The sequence below is a fragment of the Schistocerca gregaria genome, chromosome 3 (assembly GCF_023897955.1).
Source record: "Schistocerca gregaria isolate iqSchGreg1 chromosome 3, iqSchGreg1.2, whole genome shotgun sequence".
Taxonomy (NCBI): Eukaryota; Metazoa; Arthropoda; class Insecta; order Orthoptera; family Acrididae; genus Schistocerca; species Schistocerca gregaria.
The window spans coordinates 844,049,587-844,072,937 of record NC_064922.1 but is presented as its reverse complement, the minus strand read 5'-3'; the positions used below and the strand labels follow the sequence as shown (position 1 = coordinate 844,072,937).

General features: G+C 44.5%; 1 protein-coding gene across 1 annotated transcript in view; it reads right to left on the bottom strand.

The window, feature by feature from the left end:
* Window positions 1–23,351, bottom strand: part of LOC126355621 (MTOR-associated protein MEAK7-like) — a 121,348-nt gene that overhangs the window by 14,407 nt on the left and 83,590 nt on the right. Inside the window, exon 5 of the mRNA XM_050005984.1 lies at window positions 8,426–8,752. Within this exon, the coding sequence (XP_049861941.1) occupies window positions 8,426–8,752 (327 nt within the window). The remainder of the gene's footprint in view (window positions 1–8,425; window positions 8,753–23,351) is intronic.

The window sequence follows — 23,351 nt, the reverse complement described above, 5'->3', positions numbered from 1 at the left end:
AAGCTTTTGACAATCTTGGCTGGAATACTCTCTTTCAAATTCTGAAGGAGGAAAGGGTAAAATACAGGGAGCGAAAGGCTATTTACAGTTTTTACAGAAACCAGATGGCAGTAATAAGAGTCGAGGGACATGAAAGGGAAGCAGTGGTTGGGAAGGGAGTGAGACAGGGTTGTAGCCTCTCCCCGATGTTATTCAATCTGTATATTGAGCAAGCAGTGAAGGAAACAAAAGAAAAATTTGGAGTAGGTATTAAAATCCATGGAGAAGAAATAAAAACTTTGAGGTTCGCCGATGACATCGTAATTCTGTCAGAGACAGCAAAGGACTTGGAAGAGCAGTTGAACGGAATGGATAGTGTCTTGAAAGGAGGATATAAGATGAACATCAACAAGAGCAAAACGAGGATAATGGAATGTAGTCGAATTAAGTCGGGTGATGCTGAGGGAATTAGATTAGGAAATGAGACACTTAAAGTAGTAATAGAGTTTTGCTATTTGGGGAGCAAAATAACTGATGATGGTCGAAGTAGAGAGGATATAAAATGTAGACTGGCAATGGCAAGGAAATCGTTTCTGAAGAAGAGAAATTTGTTAACATCGAGTATAGATTTAAGTGTCAGGAAGTCATTTCTGAAAGTATTTGTATTGAGTGTAGCCATGTATGGAAGTGAAACATGGACGATAAATAGTTTGGACAAGAAGAGAATAGAAGCTTTCGAAATGTGGTGCTACAGAAGAATGCTGAAGATTAGATGGATAGATCACATAACTAATGAGGAAGTACTGAATAGGATTGGGGAGAAGAGAAGTTTGTGGCACAAGTTGACCAGAAGAAGGGATCGGTTGGTAGGACATTTTCTGAGGCATCAAGGGATCACCAATTTAGTATTGGAGGGCACCGTGGAGGGTAAAAATCGTAGAGGGAGACCAAGAGATGAATACACTAAGCAGATTCAGAAGGATGTAGGTTGCAGTAGGTACTGGGAGATGAAGAAGCTTGCACAGGATAGAGTAGGATGGAGAGCTGCATCAAACCAGTCTCAGAACTGAAGACCACAACAACAACAACATTAGGCGGTGAGCAACCTAGCGGGCACACATCTTTGAGTACCTCAACTGGTGGACTGAAGTGTCAGCAATACGAACAGAGACGCCCAGTTGAGGAACGAGGTGTTTGATTGTGATCCGCCGATCGCCTCGAGTAAGAGTGTCCGCCCGTTCCTTCATTGTAGGAATCATAGCTGTGTGTGGCCCGCCAGCATGCGGGAGATCGGACAGATTTGCGTGACCTTTTTCCGATGATGATAGATGCCTCGGCCAATGACACACCGTGCTTTTGTTTACCGACAGTCTCTGAAGATATTCTGCCAGCGCCTATGAATATCTGGTTCTCTGCCAAAAGATACTCAGTGGCTGCTCTCTGCTTGGAACGCACCTCCAATGCAGACTCCATTCTGAAGGCTACATATAGCGACGCCACATATCAGAACTTCATGAAACTACAGTGACTGAAGCAGGAATTTTCCATGGTGTCCCACAACAAATTCTGCATTGTTCCAACCGAAATTGGCGGAGAAAAAAAAGTGATACATGACTGACTGACCGACCCTCGTCGTATAGATTGCGTCCGACGTTAGCAAACGATGTCTCCCAGTGACGTTAACATCAGAACTGTCTTCCCAGAAAGCCGTTTCTCTGATGTCCCTTTGCTTTCCGTTGACGGCCAGTATGAATGCCGACACTAGAAATGCTTGTGAAATAATTTGGCGTTCCGTTCTATTCCATCTCATTCCGTTTCGTCATGTGTAAATCAACCTATTTTTGGATGGTGACATTCAACTCTGGAAAATAAGAAATGAAGAGAACTACAACTGCGCGTATGTCGCCGTGCCATGTACATCAGCTGGGTAAATGATAAATCGCCACAGTGACATGACTTGAACGAGTGCCATTTACGCTGAAGCCCCCAAAAACTACCGAGCGAGATGGCGCAGTGGTTAGACACTGGACTCGCATTCGGGAGGACGACGGTTCAATCCCGCGTCCGGCCATCCTGATTTAGGTTTTCCGTGATTTCCCTAAATCGCTCCAGGTAAATGCCGGGATGGTTCCTTTCAAAGGGCACGGCCGTCTTCCTTCCCCGTCCTTCCCCAATCCGATGAGACCGATGACCTAGCTGTCTGGTCTCCTTCCCCAAACCAACCAATTAACCCCCAAAAACTGGCATAGGCATGCGTATTCAAATACAGAGATATGTAAACAGGCAGAATACGGCGCTGAAATCGGCAACGCGTATGTAAGTCAACAAGTGTCTGCAACAAGGACTGCAGTCTTGGCGACAACGTCAGCAGGCTCGTTTCCTGGCAGACCGACATGACCAGGAACCCACAGAAACATCACACTGGTTCCAGCAAGAGACTTTGAAGGGCGCTGAGTGAGTCTGAGGAGATGACACAATTGAAGAGGCTGTGTCACCAGATGTAATCCGTGACCTGATACGCGGCGAAGAGATCGGCTGTAAATACTGAGCAGTGTGCCAGAAGCCTATATCGAAAGACACGGGTGCCAATGCCAAACACATACCTGATCCTGCACTCAGTCCGAAAGCCATCAGTGTTGACAAAGGTACTATCACGAAGTTCCATGCGAAGGTCGTGACACTCAAGGTGGTAGACCGAGGCTGGAGTAGTGCCCTTAGGAAGCAAATGAAGGCCGAGATTAATATAAGCTGCTTCGCCAAGGCAAGGTGGTGAAGGGTTCACGCCCAATGGAAAAGTTGCAGAGAGTGTGAAGTGAAGCCGCTGTAGCAAGTGCCGAAAGTGGACTCCAGGAGGTAATAGAGAAGGGGGACACACCTCATACTGATGATCAAAGGAATCATCAAAGACAAACAGTATGCATTCCTGCTGGGGAGAAAGTCACGGCAATAGGTCAGTGGGTAGTTCAGCAGCTTCATCCTACAGACTCTCAACTGGCCAAGTGCAAAAGGCGCCCAAGACCAACCGGATGCCACGATGGTGGATAGTGTTGAGACGGCACAAGAGGGATAGGAGTGTAGATACGTAAACAAAGCACCCATAGTCGAGTTTCGTATGGGCAAGGGACCAGTACAAATGGAGGAGGATGGTACGATCGGCACCCCAGGAAGTACCATTGACGACATGTTGGACGTTGAGGAACCCTGTACAGCGGGCTGCCAGGTAAGACACATGGGAGGACCGAGAGAGTTTCTTATCGAGCATGAGCCCCAGGAATTTCGTGATTTCAACGGATGGATGGGCAACAGGCCCAAGATGTAAAAATGGTGGAAGAAGCCACCTGCGTCGCCAGAAATTCATACAGACGGTTTTGTCAGAGGTAAAGCAAAAGCTATTGTCAATGCTCCAGGAGTAAAGACGGCCAAGACATCGCCGAAGACGCTGCTCAGTGAGACAGGTCCGTGGAGAACTGCAATAGATGGCAAAATCGTCAACAAAAAGAGAGCGAGAGATGCTCGGCAGTAGACAGGCCATTATAGGTTTAATGGCGATAGCAAAGAGGATGAAACTCAGGATGGAACCCGTAGGCACACAGTTTTTCTGGATAAAGGTGTCCAACAAGGCAGAACCCACACACGCACATTGAAAACTCGATTTTTTAAAAATGCCTGAAGGAAACAGGGCAGGCAGCCACAGAAGCCCCATGGGTAAAGAGTACGGAGGATACCAGTTCTCCAGTGGGTGTCATAGGCCTTCTCCAAATCGAAAAACACGGCCACAGTCTGGGATTTCGGCAGAAAACTATTTATGACATGGGTGGACAAAGTAACGAGATGGTCAACTGCAGAGCGCCACACTCGAAATCCACACTGTGAAGTCGTCAGTAAATTGCGAGACTCGAGGCACCATGCCAGCTGGGCATGAATCATACATTCCATCACACTGCAAAAGCAGCTCGTAAGAGAAATGGGGCGGTAGCAAGAAGGAAGGTTTTTGTCCTTACTGGGCTTAAGTATGGGTATGACGGTGGCCCCACGTCAGTGTCCAGGAAATGTGCGCTTTGCCCAGATGCGGTTGTACATGTTAAGCAGAAAGTGCTTGCCCGCAAGAGAAAGGTACTGCGACATCTGAATGTGTTTGGCGTCTGACCCTAGGGTGGAGGATAGGGATGAAGTGAGAGCATGATCTAGCTCCCTCATAGTAAAGGCGACTTTGTAGCACTCACAATTCGGAGAAGAGAAGGGCATCGCCTGAGCTTCCTCCTCTCGTTTCCATTGAAGGAAGGCAGAGTGGTAGGGGGAAGAGCTCGAAACTTCAGCAAAATGGTGGCCCAAGGTGTTGGAGGTAGCAATAAGATCCAAGATAACATCGTTGCTACTGTCAGGTCGGATATTGGGGAATGGATCTTGGTCCCAGAGAGCTGTCGGAGGTTGGCCCACAGGACAGAGGAAGGAGTGGAACTGTTAAGAGAGCTGGTGAATGAAATCCAGCTACCTCTTTTGCTATCCCAAAGAAAGCGACAACACTTTGCACTCATCTGTTCGTAATGAATGCAGTTCGCCATCGTAGGATGATGGTTAAAAACGCAGAGAGCACGTCTCTTTGCCTGAATTGTGTCGCGGCATGCCTCAGTTCACCAAAGGACTGGGACACGACATGGTAAAGAGGAAGTGCGATGAATGGAACGTTCTGCAGCGTTAAGGATAACGTTTGTGAGATATTCTTCCTGGTCATCACAACTGGGGAAATCTTGTGCTTCGAATGTCGCCAGGGAGGAATAAAGCTGCCAGTCAGCCTTAGCAAGCTGCCATTTGGGCGTGTACAGGAAATGGTCGCTCAAGTAGGTGTCAGAAAGAACGGACCACTCAAGACGATTGGCAAGCTGGGCAGTGCAAAAGGATGGGCCCAAATGGGAATAGGTGTGCAAGAAGTCAGAAAGGAAACTGGGTGTTCCAGTGTTAAGGCAGAAGAAGTCAAGTTGGTTAAGAAGATCAGCCAAGAGTGCACTTCTCTGACAGGTCCTGGGAGAACCTCAAAGGAGATGATGTGCATTAAAGTCATTGAGTAGCAAAAATGGGGGAGGTAGTTACCCAATAAGCTGAAGGAAGTCTACCCTGGTGACATCGAATGATGGAGGGGCATAAATGGTACAGATGGAAAAGTCAGGTAGGAAAGGAAAAGATGAACTGCAACAGCTTTAAGATGGGTGGTCAGGGAGATGGGTTGACTATATATCATCCCGTATGAGCAGCATGACGCCCCCATGAGATAGAATACCAACCTCAGGGGGAAGGTCAAAACGAATTGGTAAGAAATGTGAAAGCACAAAGCAATCGTGAGGGAGCAATTTCGTTTCCTGAAGGCAAACTAAAAGGTGACATTGCGACACTAAAAGCAGCCATAATTCCTCTTTGTGGGACTGAAGGCTGTGAATGTTCCATTGCAGGACATCATGATGAAGAGATGTAGGGGTGTCAACCCAGCAGCTGCCCAGTGACAGCAGGAATAGAATCTCTATTACAGAGCACAGAAGCAGGAGGATCCTGCTCCATGAGGTCTACAGAAGCATCAGCTTGCTTGTGCAGTCAGTCTGTGGAGTCCAACGCTGAAAAACGGTTGGTGGTGTGCACCAGCGATGCGGAGGCCAGGCAGGCTAAGGTACCACATTGTGACACCATTGAAGAGGATCTTCGAGTTGGTGAAGGAGAAGACCATTTGCCTTTAGTGGACTTCTTCGAGCCAATCCAGTTAGAGGAAGACTCTGGTGTTGCTTGGCTGGAGGGATGGAGGAAGTCTACACAGGAGTACTCCTTCTGTCCTTTCCAGCCTACCAGTTGTGTAGCCGGTGGCTTCGCCCCTTGAAGCGAGAGTTTGATGGTTTGTTGCACAGTTGGATGGGGGGATGAAGATGCTACCTTGACACTGGGCGATGTCACAACCTCAGAGCTGAATTTGAGGTTGCATGTCTGCATGGCCATGTCTTTCATGGAGTGTGAGGTAACAAGAACAGAACTATAGGTGCCAGACGGGAGAACACAGGGTTTGCGACTAGCAAGCAACTTGCGATCGACTGGGTAAGGCATTTTTTCCTTTACCCAGATCTTTTGGACAGCCCACTCATCAAGATACACAGGAGAATCCCGAGAGGAGACGGCACGCCCGCCATTGCATTTGATACAGCAGGGAGATGGAGGTGGACAATCGCCCTCATGTGAATCCCTACCACAGGTTACACATTTGGCTGAATGCCGACAAGACGTTCTAGTGTAGTTGAAACAATGACACTGGTAGTGCGTTGGGTTCAGAGTGTATGGCCAGACTGTGACAATTTCATAGCCTACTTTCATCTTGGACAGCAGCACCACTCTATCAAAAGTGAGGGTAAGAGTGTGGTTGGGCACTAAGGAGGAATATACTTTTTTCACTACAGAATGGATGGCAATGACATCTTGATCAGAGAAGTAAGATTGGATTTCGGCCTTGGTTAGACCATCGATCATCCAGGTGTAAATTACACCACGTGAAGAATTCAAAGTGCTATGGGCCTTGGCACAAAAAGGGTAGCCATGGAGAAGCAAGGCAGCAAGGAGTTGTTGTGCTTGAGAATCAGATGTAGTCTCCAAAAACAAAGTGCCATTCTGTAAAGGAGAGCAGGGTTTCACAGGGCTGGCAATTGCATATAATTGCATCAACACCTTTCTGAATAATAAACGGATTTAGTTTAGCGAAGGAGTGACAGTCTTCCAAGAGACCACGAGGAATTGTGATGCAGGGGGAAGGGTCTTTGAATCATTAGTCTCATTACGTTTACGTTTCGTAGACGATTATTGGGAAGATGATTGACTCATTGCAAGGTAATACCCGATGATTGCCAGTGTCTCCGATGGCGCACCTTCCAACTGGGGGCTCCCTTCACAAGGGGCGCACCTGCATTAGGTGATTGTTCACACCTCAGGTCACACCTCCTGAACACCAGACAGAGGGGCCAATCAGCAATCTGGAAAGGTCGCAGCTCAGGCAGTCACGCCTCCCTGGGCCTGGCCTGTACCAGGGATTCGTGCAAACCCTGCTTTTCGACCCGTCGCTGGGGATTACTCGTCAGACGCGTGGGCTGGCCTTCAGGAGCGCACAGGGAGGAAGAAGAGCAGAAAAAGGAACCTCAAACGCTGAAGCCGAGGAACGAGAGGAGAAGGGAAACAAAGAAAGGAAAAGGGAGCGAAAAACAGAGGTGAAACTGTTCTTACATCAGCGACAGACAATGCAGAACATACCCAATAACATCCCAGATATGTTCCCCAAGGGAGGGGAAAAAGAACAGCAAGAGGACAGACATGCACCACGGAAAGGAAAAAATGCTACAAAGGTCAGGGCCCCATGCTAGCCAAGCACAAATCCGCCAAAGAGTGGCGAGCCCCCTGGGGGAACGAGCAAAGGGACACATCATCTCTGAAGTAGCGATGAAGTGGGAATTTTTCTGTACGACCATTTCACTAGTGTAGCATGAATATCGGGACTCTGGTAAAACATCAAATCTCTGACATTGGTGAGGCCCGAAAAAGATCCTGCAAGAACGGGACCAATGACGATTGGAGACTGAATCGTTCAACGTGACAGAGGGGCACCCTTCCACAAATTTCTGCAGATTTCAATGCTGGGCCATCAAGAAGTGTTAGCATGTGAACTATTCAACGAAACATCATTGATATGGGCTTTCAGAGCCAAAGGCCCATTCGGTACACTTGATTGCATGACACAAAGTTTTATGAGCCTTCTGGACCTGTCAACACCGACATTGGCCTGTTGATAACTGGAAACGTGTTGCCGGATCGGACGAGTCTCGTTTCGTATTGTATCGAACGGATGGACATGTGTGGGTTTGGAGATAACCTCATAAATCCGTGGATCCTGCATATCAGCAGGGGACTGCTCAAGGTGGTGGAGACTCTGTAATGGTGTGGGGTGTGTGCAGTTGGGGCCCCTGATACAATAGATACAACTCTGACAGCTGACACGTACATAAGAATCCTGTCTGGTCACCTGCACCCATGCATGTCCATTGAGCATTCCGACGGGAAATTCCAACAGGGCAGTGCGACTTCCCACACGACCAGAACTGCTACATAGTTGCTCCAGAAACATTATTCTCCGTTTAAACAGTTCTGCTGGCTTCCAAACTCCCCAGACATCAACACTTTTGAGAAAATCTGGAATGATTTGCAACGTGCTGTTAAGAAGAGATCTCTACCCCTCATACTCTTACGGATAGTCCTACGGATAGATTCATGGTGTCAATTCGCTCCAGCACTACTTCAGACATCAGTCGAGTCCATTCCATGTCGTGTTGCCTCACTGTTGCGTGCTTTCGGGGGTCCTACCCTATATTGATCGTGTGTACCAGTTTCTTCGATCATTCAGTGTAGAAAGCAGACTTAGTGACGCGGTGCTTACCTGCCGATGGAGGAGTGGGTGTCGGGGTCGCAGACGAGGCTGACGGGCGGCTTGACGTGGCCGGCGCGCGTCGCCCGCTGCCTCTGTGGCGCCGGCCCCACGCCCCACACCTCCAGCCGCACCACGTTGAAGTCGCGCTCGGACGACAGCGGCCGGTAGTCGCGAAAGGTGGGGCAGCGCGCGCTAGAGTGCCCGTGCGCCAGGTCACCCGCCACGAACAGCCCGTGGTAGCCGGGCGAGCCGCCCAACCCCAGGCCCGCCATCGTCAACTGCTGGTAGTGGTTGTTGCGGCCCGACGACTCGTATACGCGCATCCGCGGGCTCAGCCTGCCAAAGGTCACACCTGCGACGTACTGGGTAAACCCTGACTCCACCGACAACGTTTTGGAGGTTGTCCAGGAATATTTTCAGAGCATTCGGGCCTACGGCCTTTCCGTGCTGGCTAAGTCGTGACTCGCCCTATCACTGAACTTAAGCTTCGACGGACCTGCTTTGTTCTCGGCTGGATGACCGTCTGGCAACACTGGTTGCCATTAGCTCGTGGACACTCAAGTAGCAGAAGTGGCGTCCAGTTGAAAGACTAGCACCAGGCCATCGCGCCAGACGACATTATTAATATTCTGAGTATTTTGGTGTACAGTTGATTGGTTGATTTGGGACTGAACACCGAGCCGCGCGGGATTAGCCGAGCGGTCTCGGCGCTGCAGTCGTGGACTGTCCAACTGGTCCCGGCGTAGGTTCGAGTCCTCCCTTGGGCATGGGTGTGTGTGTTTGTCCTTAGGATACTTTAGGTTAAGTAGTCTGTAAGCTTAGGGACTGATGACCTTAGCAGTTAAGTCCCATAAGATTTCACACACATTTGAACATTTGAACTGAACACTGAGGTGATTGCTCCCATTGTATTAGGGGAAGGAATCTCCAGGTCACCCCCCTCCCCACTCAGATTGCACAAACACATTATGCTGTAAATGGTGTGAATGGTCACAGGCTTGTTTCAGTAGGGATACTTTATAATAGAAACGACAACACACCTCAGCTACCAAACAGTTAAAAAACGACGCTCTAAGAGCTGGGTTTCAGGCCAGAGACTAAAATTATTCTTCTTCCTTCTACATACAAATCCTCTAGAGATCATCAGGATTGCTGGGAGTTATTCTTTCCACCTTCTGTCAAGTCGTTGAAAGGGAAGAAACCTCATAATATATTGTGACTAGAAAATATCTGGTATTACGAAAACGATAGCGATTCGCAGAGTATAGAGGTAATTTCCACTGCTCATAATCAGTTTCAGAGCACAATCTTTGTGCAGAATATGTTTTTCATGTCGTGTTTATCTCATATTATTGTCCCCTTATCATAGGCCACAACAAAATTTATAAGGTTGTCCACGGACTATGGGACTTAACATCTACGGTCATCAGTCCCCTAGAACTTAGAACTACTTAAACCTAGCTAACCTAAGGACATCACACAACACCCAGCCATCACGAGGCAGAGAAAATCCCTGACCCCGCCGGGAATCGAACCTGGGAACCCGGGCGTGGGAAGCGAGAACGCTACCGCACGACCACGAGATGCGGGCTGTCCACGGACATTTTCTGAGTATTTTGCTATAAGGGACCCATGGTTTCTGGTGGCAAATTATAGAATAATTGCATTTCGCCTGATTTTTTACACCCATTTTTCTTTGTGTTTGTATTACACTGAAAAATTAGTACACAACAGTGGACATGTCAACGGTATGGTCTGTGTGTCCCGTTTGGAAACAAATGTGTTCCGTTGTCTCATAGTGCTTGTTGTTAACTACATTAAGGCCCACTTTACTGTAGTCCGTGAATCTTGAATTCAGTATGGTTCGGTCCTGTCATAGGTCCTGTCCTGTCTTCATGACGAAGAGCTGACTGATGTTATCCTCATGTAGGGATTCACTGAACGCAATGGAGCAGGAGCAGAGTCACGTCATGATGCTCAGCTGTTCCCGCATCGACAGCAACCAAATCACTGTACTCTTGCACCTATACGTGAAGGCCAACAGGTGTTGTACATTTATGTTATGGCACATTATTGTTGTGAAGGCTTTTTCACATAAACAAATTGAATAAGGATAGGAACACAGCAATCAGTCGCAATCGCACTGATTTTTATTACTCTTGCATATCCAGCAGCAATTTTTAGTGCTACAATACTAGCGACTACGCTAGATTTTAGATTTTGACGAATTTCATATTGTTATGAATTATATTTTATCAAGACGATCTTCAAAAAATCTGTGTGCTCTAATAATTCTGTATAGGACAGTTGTATCAACCTGTTAACGATCTTTTGCATAATATTTGGTGGGTCTCTTCACCACTAATATATGCACGAAGTCATTGTAAATTGGCAGTGTTAGTGTAATTTAAATGTGAAATGCAGATTTTATTTTTTTATTAAAAAAGTGTTTTAAACTTCTGTATTGGAACGAAAGTGAGTTAGTTATTTATTTATTCGAATTAATGGTGTCTGTTTTTTTGGACGTGTTCGAAACGACAGACACCAAGCGAAACCTGCGGTGGTGATACATATTATGTAAATTGTAGCTGGAGGGAGGAGAAAGGAAAGGAAAGGAACTGATGATATCAGCTGCATTAGGATTTTATGTTGAATCTGTGGCAGTGAGTGAAAATGTGTCCCACACCAGGACTCGAACATGGGATCTGCTGCTTACAAGGCAGTTGTGTTAACAGCTGTGTCATCTAGACAGTGTTTATCATGCTTGCGCGGGCTGTATCGGCATGCCACCCAGCTGAATTACATTCAAATCTAGCGCCACCTGTTTGTAGTCGTCGTCCATGTCCCCCTTACCCACTACTTTGAGATTTCGGCACGAGGTCGAACTTGATTGTGCATCCACACTGAAGCTGGTGGATTCATCGCCATCGCGACAAATCAGTTATATGAATGCACGGTGTATGTTTTTTTGACATTTACGTTCGACTTCCAGTGGGAATCTCGAAGTAGCCAGCATGGCCAGAACATGAACAGGGACTGCAGATGATTCGTTCCACTCAACATACCATTTGAATGAGATGCTATCCAACACTCCGCTGCAGAGTGGAGATTTCGTTCTGTAAATATATTTTCTGCCAGGAGTGCAGGAGAACTTCTGTGAAGTTTTGAAGGTAGGAGACGAGGTACTGGCAAAATTGAAGCTGTGAGGATGGGTCGTGAGACGAGTCATGCTTGGATAGCTCACGTAAATACTGACAAACTGAACAATACCCAAGGCTATGCAGGAATTCTTTTACAAAAGAAAAATATTAATATGTGTGTGTATTTCTTTTAATGTGGAGAAACAAGGTCTTACAAGTATGCAACAATGACAAAACTAGGTAACAAATAATTCAATTTGCAAGATGAATAATTCAATCTGGACAATCAGATGTACAGACACAACTATATTGCATTTTGCAGAACGTCAGGGGAGGGAGCGCCTTGTCATTGTTGTGATATGCGGCCAGAAGACATTTTTTGTGTAATTTACTAATATTGTGCACAGTGGTACAAAGATCCACGGGCAATAAGCAAGAAGTCTATCACTGGCGGAGAGATAGCGAAGGAAATACAGCCAGCACTTTTTGTTGTAAATCATGAGTCCTTATAGTACACTGCTCGCCATTAAAGTTGCTACACCAAGAAGATGACGTGCTACAGAAGCGAAATTTAACCGACAGGAAGAAGATGCTGTGATATGCAAATGATTAGCTTTTCAGAGCACTCACACAAAGTTGGCGCCAGTGGCGACACCTACAACGTGCTGACACGAGGAAAGTTTCCAACCGATTTCTCATACACAAACAGCAGTTGACCGGCGTTGCCTCGTGTAAGGAGGAGAAATGTGGAACATCACGTTCCCGACTTTGATAAAGGTCGGATTGTAGCCTATCGCGATTGCAGTTTATCGTATCGTGGCATTGCTGCTCGCGTTGGTCGAGATCCAATGACTGTTAGCAGAATATGAAATCGTTGGAGTCAGGAGTCAGGAGGGTAATACGGAACGCCATGCTGGATCCCAGCGGCCTCGTTTCACTAGCAGTCGAGATGATAAGCATCTTATCTGCATGGCTGTAACGGATCGTGCAGCCACATCTAGATCCCTGAGTCAACAGATGGGAACGTTTGCAAGACAACCACCATATGCACGAACAGTTCGACGACGTTTGCAGCAGGATGGACTATCAGCTCGGAGACCATGGCTGCGGATACCCTTGACGCTGCATCCCAAACAGGAGCGCCTGTGATGGTGCACTCAAGGACGAACCTGGGTGCAAGAATGGTAAAACGTCATATTTTCGGATGAATCCAGGTTCTGTTTACAGCATCATGATGGTCGCATCCGTGTTTAGCGACATCGCGGTGAACGCACATTGGAAGCGTGTATTCGTCATCGCCATACTGGCATATCACCCGGCGTGATGGTATGGGGTACCATTGGTTACAGGTCTCGGTCACCTCTTGTTCGCATTGACGGTACTCTGAACAGTGGACGTTACATTTCAGATGTGTTACGACCCGTGGCTCTACCCTTCATTCGATCCCTGCGAAACCCTACATTTCAGCAGGATAATGCACGACCGCATGTTGCAGGTCCTGTACAGGCCTTTCTGGAGACAGAAAATGTTCGACTGCTGCCCTGGTCAGCACATTCTCCAGATTTCTCACCAGTTGAAAACGTCTGGTCAATGGTGGCCGAGCAACTGGGCAGCTGTACCTGTACACGCCTTCCAAGCTCTGTTTGACTCAATGCGCAGGCATATCAAGGCCGTTATTACGGCCACAGGTGGTTGTTCTTCGCATCTCAGTATTTTGCGGCATCCAATGAAGTTCACCACAGCCGTTTACAAATGATCAGGCTATACATCCCCTGTACACGTCCACTCTGCGGAAATTCGGAAAAAAAGTTCCGCTATTTTGTTGCGAAAACTACCAATCACCACAGAATGCCCTCGTTATTTCGAAATAATCATCAAGGTAAAGAAAAAACGAGAATTTAAACTCTGATGGGAAAAGAATCTATATTAAGGAATTTCTTTCAGCTTGAAAGACAAATTACACTACCTGAGAGCGCCTCTCGCGTTCCAATCAGTGTCTATAAATAAACTGTCATGCATGTGTGTATTACAAGCATTTCATACACGGGGCATAGCGTTAGAGAATACAATATTACACTCCATTAGCTCACTTTTCGGAAAAAACAATCATTTTACGTTCGACAACAAGCTATAATTCAAGAGGACGTTGCTGTATCACACCTACGTTTTCAAATAAATCGTGAGAGCCTGTCTTGTAACACAGCCTCCTATAAAATTTACCATGTCTCTCTGTCTTCCATTAGATCGAAACCAGTTACTGTCTGCGCGCTTATATTCGACATTTTTGCTCCGTAGCTCCCCTGTATCGTCATGCCTATAAAGTTTCTACCATACAGCAGATTCTTGCGTTCTTGTTTTGTAAGCACTTTGATCATCACAGTCTGTTTCATGCAATCTACTCACACATTGGAAAGAAAATACTATCATTTCTAGGTTCCATAACGAGCTATAATTAAACTAAACTGATGTCTACTTTATAATGAGAGGTTGTGAAACATGAAATTACACAGGACTTGAGGTAACACATATCTTTAAACACACAATCCTGACGATAATAATAAAAACAGTCATGATTCCACGAGAATAGATGCAGCCGATTTCTATTAGTTTTATGAGCAAAATCGGTGTACTTTTCAAAGAACCATCAGCATCACAGCTATAACTAGTTATATCACTCCTTGTAACAAAATCTCCTTTAATATTTTACCCCATCTCTCTCTTTCGATACACCGAAAAACAAGTACCGCCGGTGTGTGTACATCAAGCGTATTACATATACACATATTTCTCAATTGGAACACATGGCCAGTGCTCGAAGTCGCCTGCACAGATCTGTGCAAAGTTTTGTCGACTGTACTGGAGGAAGACCATATTCAGGAGGCTATCAATCACAAGAGAGGGTTCCTTTACTGGTCCTTCGTAAGCAGTTTAATACATTGTTTTCTTCCGCTGTAACACCTCCAAACAGCGTATGACTACACAATTATACACCGCCACACACTTTCTATTTCTACCATGATTTCAAGGTTTCCATCAGCTGCTAAACTGGTATTTAAGCGTTGCAATCTATTGTCTCTCACAGAAAGCTCAACATCACATGGAGTAAACTATGCAGCTCCCGCGAGACACGGGTTGGTAAAAATAAAACACAGAGGCGATGTCCCTCAGTGACAAAAACGTTTAAGGCATCGCAGCATATGGAAAATGGAAGAGTTTCTGGCATTGCAGAGCATTTCTGACAACTATATAGTTAATCTCATCATCCACAGTGATGGGATAGTGGATGTCTTGGTGTTCCATTTAGAAGAGCATTGTCTCCTCATTTTGCAGTCAAAAATGGTTCAAATGGCTCTGAGTACTATGGGACTTTACATCTGAGGTCATCAGTCCCCTAGAACTTAGAGCTACTTAAACCTAACTAACCTAAGGACATCACACACATCCATGCCCGAGGCAGGATGCGAACCTGTGACCGAAGCGGTCGCGCGGTTTCAGACTGAAGCGCCTAGAACCGCTCGGCCTCACCTGCCGGCTTTGCAGTCATGTACATGATTTCTGTTCTGGCGTTGAATACCACCAGAAGGTGCTGTGCACATCATGTTGCGCATCATGCAGCCTATTGCGCACACTTTTAGTCATAACGTCCTGTGAATGCACCAAAAGCAATATTCAACAAGGTGATGTTGCTGTCAGGGTTCCTCTGAGCCATAACCCGTAGGTTATCCACTGCAGTAATAACCCCTGGGCGGCCTGAGCGAGGCATGTCATCGACAGTTCCTGTCTCTCTGTATCTCCTCCATGTCCGAACAACATCGCTTTCGTTCACTCTGAGTCGCCTGGACACTTCCCTTTTTGAGAGCCCTTCCTGGCACAAAGTAACACTGCTGGCGTGATCGAACTGCGGTATTGACTGTCTAGGCATGGTTGAACTACAGACAACACGAGCTGTGTACCTTCTTCCTGGTGGAAAGACTGGAACTGATCGGCTGTCGGACCCCCTCCGTCTAATAGGCGCTGCTCATGCATGGTTGTTTACATCTTTGGATGGGTTTAATGACATGCCTGAACAGTCAAAGGGACTGTGTCTGTAATATAATACCAACCGTCAATGTTGCCTTCAGGAGTTCTTGGAACCGAAGTGATGAAAACCTTTTTGATGTGTGCACGTAAAATTTAGGGAAATACGACGAATTACTTAGAATCGCAAAAAAGACTTACAAATTTTCTTAAATTGACTGAGAATGCATAAAATTAGAGAAAAGGACCAAGAAATGAGAAAATTTGAGGTGGGTTGAGAGTACCCGGAAACTCAAAACCGAGAAAACTTGAAAATTACGCTCTGGCTGCATTCACTTTTAATGCTACCATCCCCCTGTAAACTACTCTGGTTTTCGTAACACATACTCCAACAAAGGCGACCTAAGTATTACACAAAGGCGCCGTATTAAAGCAAGCAAACCATATGTACCCCAATCCATAACTGTATTCTCACATGCAGTCGTATATAGATATTACCAAATTACAGCTGAAATCACAAACAATGCTATTCCTTAAGCATTAAGGAGAAGAATCAATAAATTTATTAGACTTAAGCCTTTTCCTAGAGTGTTCTGTAGGGAACTGGAGCTACATCGCATATATCACCTATAGTAGACGCCGGCCAGAGTGGCCGAGCGGTTCTAGGCGCTACAGTTTGGAACCGCGCGACCGCTACGGTCGCAGGTTCGAATCCTGCCTCGGGCATGGGTGTGTGTGATGTCTTTAGGTTGGTTAGGTTTAAGTAGTTCTAAGTTCTAGGAGACTTATGACCTCAGAAGTTAAGTCCCATAGTGCTCAGCGCCATTTGAACCATTTTGAACCTTTAGTAGTATGAGGGGGGTGTACTCAAGAGATGTGATGTTAGGACGAAATTACTTTACTGTCCTACACGAGCAAAACTCAGACCTGGACCTATTTGTCCAAGAGGAATGCCACCAAGGTTGTGGTGATGCTACTGCAAACAGCAATAAGGGTGTTATATCTCCTTTGGTTACTGATTGTGGAGCTTATTACTCCCTGGTAAGAAGTTGCTGATTCTTCGTCGGTTTTTCTTTGCTGTGCTTCCTAGCGAGACATAAACATATCCATCAAACCTGATACTATTACTACTAATGATAAGCGCGACTGACACGGGAAGTGTGATTGAGGGTACATACATTTCCGAAATAAAAAGACGTACAAAATCCATTAATTTCCCAAGAGATAGAATAGCAGTCTCCAGACTTTGTGCTAGCTGGTTTATAAGCAGCTGAAGGGTGGATATACACTGACGTTGCCTTCCTAGGACACCAGAATAGTGTAGAAGGAAGTAGTTTCATCATTTTAAAGTTTGTCACTGTAGTGATTGGGATAGGAAACTTGCAGGGTTGTTGTACATGTGATGTTGGACACATATATCCTGCATTAGAGTATTAAGAGAGTCGCATTCCGGATAACTAATACTTCAGAAATCTTATGCCTTTAACAATATAGTGTGTTTATGTGCAATCACATTGTATGTTTATGCCGTACATCATTTCTCTCATGCACGTACTTTCCTGGTACTGACTCCAGACAGTGGAATAATGCTTCACAATTCATAGCACGGTTCATTTACGTGAAATTTTTGAAACTCCGTCTGTCTGGACCTCCATCATGTATAAACCACACGTTTCTTCTTAACTATTTGTTGTATCACCACAACACTCTCACGTCTAGTATGCACTGATAAGAGGTGCTACCCTTCTGGACACAGATCCATTGGAAGAGATCTTGAGCTTTTGGATGGGTGCTGTAGGTAAGATTGGTGTTGCAGGGGGGATTGGTCAAGGAAAATGTGGGATGACCTGTCTATCTCCAACTTTATCCTACGAATGTGAGAATACTCTGTGATGCCACACACACAGGGATAGATGACCAGCAGTTATCGTAAATTCTGCACTATGATCGATGCGCTGGAAATATGTAAATAACCTAACTACATTGGTATACTACTCTGTCTGGTATACCTTGGTGTATATCGCCGAATAGATGTACTGCACAGTCATATATGATGCAGGAACTGGGAAGCAGTCTGTTGCGTCTTGGCTGGTGTTGAAATTAGGAACAACTGGTAAAATTGCTAAAACTGATTGCACTATCAACTGCACTGTGTATTACCGTACATTGCCCCAAATCAACAGTGTCTTTCCCATCCCATCCGCCCACAGGTTTACTGTTGATTACCGCATAATGATTGACTGACACCACATGGTTGAGGTGGAGGGAGCCTTGGTGGAACTCTGGATATCTGCTACTTGTCACTGTGGAGAATGGGATTAAATGTAGAAGTCCTCACCTTCAGACAGGTGTTTGGAAGCGTTCCTCAGTGCCGTAGATTCGTTCAATTTCCATATGCTGTATGTGCTCCACATGTTTCTATATTTTTAAAAATTTTCCACCCTTAAGGTAACAGTACCTCTTTTTATCTCTACTTCCTCGCATGTGTTGTGAACAGCATCTTCCGCTGATAGTCAACACTAGATGAGAAATCATGTACATGACTGCAAAATGAGGAAACAATGCTCTTCTAAATGGAACACCGATACATCCGCTACTCAATCAGAGTGGAAGATAAGATTACCTGTATAGGTTATCGCCTTTGGATAGCTGTTGAAAATGCTCTTTCAGTTTCCATATGTTGCGATGCCTTCCACGTTTTTGTCACAGAGAAACATCACCTCTGTGTTTTATTCCTACCAACCTCTGTGTTGTGGGAGCTGCATAGTTTACACCATGTGATGTTGAGCTTTCTAAGAGAGACAATGGGTCGAAACGTGATAATGTTGGTTTAGCAGCTGACACAGATCTCGAAATCATAGTAGAATTAGAAAGTGTATGGTGGTGTACAACGTTATAGTCGTACACTACTTGGATGTGTCACAGCTGGAAGAACACTGTATTAAACTGCTTTTGAAGGACCAATAGAGGTAAAGGTGGATAAATGGGGCCCCACTCTGTTTTTTTTTATATAACACCTTATGTTTTTAATATAATCACCTGAGATTAACATAAAACATTTCTCTAGTATGTCCTGCAATAGTTACAACATGTTTTCGTCCAACTTTTTAATATTTAAAACAATTTTTTTTCTGATACTCTGCATTTTGTTGCGTCAAGAATTTGTGCTGGTAATATGGGCCCCAAGGTAGTTTGAAATAAAAAGAAACAAAAATTTGAAAAGTATAATTTTATTTAATTTTTCTATAGAATGAAAGAAAGATTCACTCTGAACATTGTTAATTAGTCTACTGGTGGAATGATTTTCACAGCCTACGCCTAGCCTATTTACAATAGTCACACACATAAGCATCTTTTTCGCATCCAGTCCATTCATTTTGAGCCCACATCTCACAGGCTATACACTGGACCCAAAGTTCACATTTTGTGTCCTTTGAAAAAATCCCTTCACAAAATAGACATACAGCGTCTTCAACGTCAGGGACAGAAACACCAACTTTTTATTTCTTGTGCGAAGCTGGTAGGCCATGCACTTGACGTCATTTCTGGTAAGGCCGTAGAATTTGGATTCCATAATGAGAAGATATTCAACCAGTTCGTCCTCAAGTCCCTGTGGTAAAACCGGTGGAAAGCCTATGGAGCGTAGAACGAGGGACAGAGTACACTTTAACCGCTTTTTCCAACCCCATTTTTTCTCTTTAATAACTGCAATAGCATTTGCCATATTTGCTTTGTCCCACAATTGCAGTTTCGATTTTTTTGGAGGTACAAGATGTGTTCGAGGCATCTGAAACATAAAGAGTAGCAATACCTGATTGATTTTACGGGGCCCATAATACCAGCAGCAAACGGGGCCCATATATCCACTCTCGCCATCATGGGAAAAACGATCTTGCCTACGGTTAGTTTGGTTCGCAACCGACGTTAATTAACGTAAAACGGTATCTCAACAGCAAGCCAAATACGTATCTTACCTTAGTTCTACTAATAACATGTTAGAAATTTGAGTTTTATTCAAGTAAACACTAACCTTTCAAACTTTTGATGACAGCGAAAAAATTCACAGCACAACTACTCACAAACCATGACAGCTACTACGTCTGCGCACTCTACAGTGAAGTTTGGCAACTAGTTTTAGTAGTTCATGTGCTCTCCGCTAGAATTCATGACCTGTACTTCCAAATATGTAGGGGGCCCATAATACCAGCAGGGGCCCATTTTTCCACCTTTGCCTCTACAGGAACCCTCTCTTGTTATTGATAGTTTGTTTGATATGGTCTTCCTCCAGTACAGTCAACAAAACTTTACTCAGATCAGTGCAAGCTACTTCGAGCACTGGCCACGTGCTCCAACTTAGCAGTACATCTATATGTAACATGCTCGATGTCGGCACACAGATGGTATTTGTTTTTAGATGTATTGGAAGAGAGAGATGGGGTGAAATCTTAAAGGAGATTTTGTTTCAAGGAGTGGTATAACTACTTAAACTTTGGATCCAGACAGTTCTGTAAAAAATACATCGATTTTGCTCATAAAAGTAATAGAAATCGGCTGTAGCTATTCTCGTGGAATCATGATTGTTTTTATTATTATCGTCAGGATCGCTTGTTTAAAAATATATATATTACCTCAAGTCCTGAGTAATTTCATATTTCATAACCTCTAATTATAAAGTAGACACCACTTGAATTATAGCTCGTTGTGGACCCTAGAAAGATAGTGTTTTTTCTGTCATGTGAACCAGGCTGTGATGATGAGATAGCTTAAAAAAACTAGAACTCAAGATTTTGATGTATGGTAGAAACTATACAGACATGTAGGTAGAGGTGAGTTATGGAGTAAATATTTCAAATGTCAGTACTCAGATGGTAATTGGTTTCAATGTAACGGAAGAGAGAAAGACCTGATAAAATACTGTAGGAGGCTGTATTACAAGACAGGCTCTCATAATTTGTTTCGTAAATGCAGGTGCCATATAGCTTCGCACTGGTAAAATGGGACTTGCCATAGTGCACAAAACATCAACATCATCCCCAGTTTTAGCTTGTTGTAGTCAAACGTAAAATGACTGTGTTTTTCCGATATTTGATAATGGCGGGAAATATTGTATTCTGTAATGTTATTTCAAGTGCTTGAAATGTTTGTAATATACACGTACATGACAGTTTATTTACCGACACTGATTTGAACGTGTGAGACGCTCTCAGGTCTTGTAATTTGTCCATCAAGCTGAAAGAAATTGCTTAACATAGATTTTTTTCCCTTCAGGATTAAAATTCCTTCTTTTTCTTCACTTTGATGATGGTTTCGAAATAACGAGGATATTCTGTGGTGATCAGTAGTTTTCGCAGCAAAATACTGGAATTTTTTTCCCAATTTTACGTAGGGTGGACGTCAGAAGGGGGAGTACAGCTTGATCATTTTTAATCGGCGGTGGAGCACTTCGTTGGATATCACAAAATAGTCACAGTAGCGACATTGAATCTGTACACAGAGTAACTGGTAAAGAAAATGAAGGGGGAATTTGAAGAGGGAACTGAAGTTCAGGTGAAATAAATAAGACTTTGGGGTTTGTGATGACACTGTAATTCTGTCAGTGCCAGAAAAGGACTGGGAAGGGCTCGTGAACGAAACGGATAGGGGCTGAAAAGATATTATAAGACGAACATCAACTAAAGCAAAACAAGGCTAATGATATGTAGTCGAGTTAAATCATGTGATGCCAAGGGAAATAGATTCGAAATGAAACACTGAAAGTAACATATGAGCTTTGCTATCTGGTCGGTAAAATAAGTGATGATAGCAGTACTAGAGAGGATATAAAACGCATAATAGCAACGGCAAGAAAAGCGTTTCTGAAAGAGGAAGGTTTGTTGACATAATATAGATTTGAGTGTCAGGAAACCTTTTCTGAAGGTGTTTGTCTGATATGTAGCCATGTATGGAATAAAACGTGGGCGAGATGCAGTTCAGACATGAAGAGAATAGAAGCTTACGAAATGATGTGCTACAGGAGAATGCTGAAGATTAACGAATGCAGAGATGCTAATGAGGAGCGGACAGGGCAAGATAAACGAATTTACGGCTCTTATGGGGGTATATAAACAGTCGTTTTCCCCTCACTTCAGGAAAGTGAATGACTTGTAGTGGTAGAATGTATCCTCCACCGTGCACCGTACTGTGGCTTGAGGAGTATGTATGGAAATGTAACAGAATTGAAGAAAAAAGAAATTTAAGTCATAACTTGACTAGAAGAAGGGATCGGTTGACAGGAATCATCTAAAAGTTGTAGAGGGACACCAGAGCTCAATTACAGCAAGCAGTCTCCAATGGGTGTAGGTTGCAGCAATTATGCAAAGATGAAGATATGGTGCCCGCACAGAACAGGGCAGCTTGCAGAGCTGCATCAAACCAGTCTTCAGACAGAAGATTATATCAGCAACAATTATATTTGAGTCACCACTACATACGGCATGCGTGGCTCACTTGTTACTGTCTAGGTTATTTGAAAAAGGAATTTAATGAAATACATAGAAAAATGGGTATTAGGTTAACTTTACGTAATTGTGCTGCATGTTTGTATGGTGAAGGTCAAATGGTAATTTAATAAATGGTTGCATTGCCCCTTTTTCTGGCGTTTCCAATGTCTCCGTCTTGCGGTCACTGAATTTTATGTGATCTCTCTTGTTTTCTCAGTACGAGCGATTGCAGTCCACTACTAACTTATTATATTGAAAAAGTATACGTTTTGGACTTATTCTTTACTTTCCATATTTTGAGAAGTGGTCGTATGGACGCAATCAAGGCCCATAAACATGGGCTCTGAAATGAATAACTTAAGATGTATGAACACCTGTTCAGCAGAAGAGATGTGATTTTCAGCACCGAAGATGAACGAGAGTTCACAGCTCTTAAGATATACATTCTAGAGCCTGTGTTTACTGAACATTTTTCTCTTCTTTTGGTCTGTACTACCACCTCCCAAAATACGGAAAGCAAAGAGCTTGCAATAGAAGAGATTTGTTTCATAGTGATTAAGTGCATGCATTCTAGATCTTGAATTTTTTGCTTCGAATGATCGTTCCTGTCATATCCCTGAAACTGACATCCCTCCTGGTACAACCTGTATAACTTTTGAGGTTAATCATCTAATGTAAACGCCGTGTACCATTTTTTACTCTTACTCTGTACATATTACTTTCAGTACAACTACTTTTACGAGAGATGTTCAATAAATAATGCCCCATACTTAAAAAAAACCATTAATATACATAGACAAACGGCCTTGCTGGTGCTTTACATTTGATGTTTGCTCTGTGTTCCGGTGAAGTTTCGAACCGTTCTTCCATATGGCAGATCCGTAGTGCAGCGTCAAAATGGCGTCTACATACCACAGGCGTTACAAGCAGCGTGCTGTTATTGAAGTCTTGTGTGCAGAAAAAGAAATCGCGGTGAACATCCATAAACGTTAGTGTCCAGTGTATAGCGATACTGCAATTGATAGGAGTTAGTTGGGCGATGGGTACAGAATGTTACAGCCTCAGCAAATGCAGAAACAGAGCTCCATGATCAGCCACGCTCGGGACACTGCTCCAGACATGCTGAATCGTGCGAATGCCATTATTAGTGCCGACCGACGCATCAAAACTGGACAACTGGCTCTACAGTTGTCGGTCAGCATTGGAAGTGTGTCTGCAATGATCGAGTCTCTCAGACATTCAAAGAGTTTCTCACGATGGGTTCCACTAATGCTCACAGCGGATCACAAGGTTCAAAGA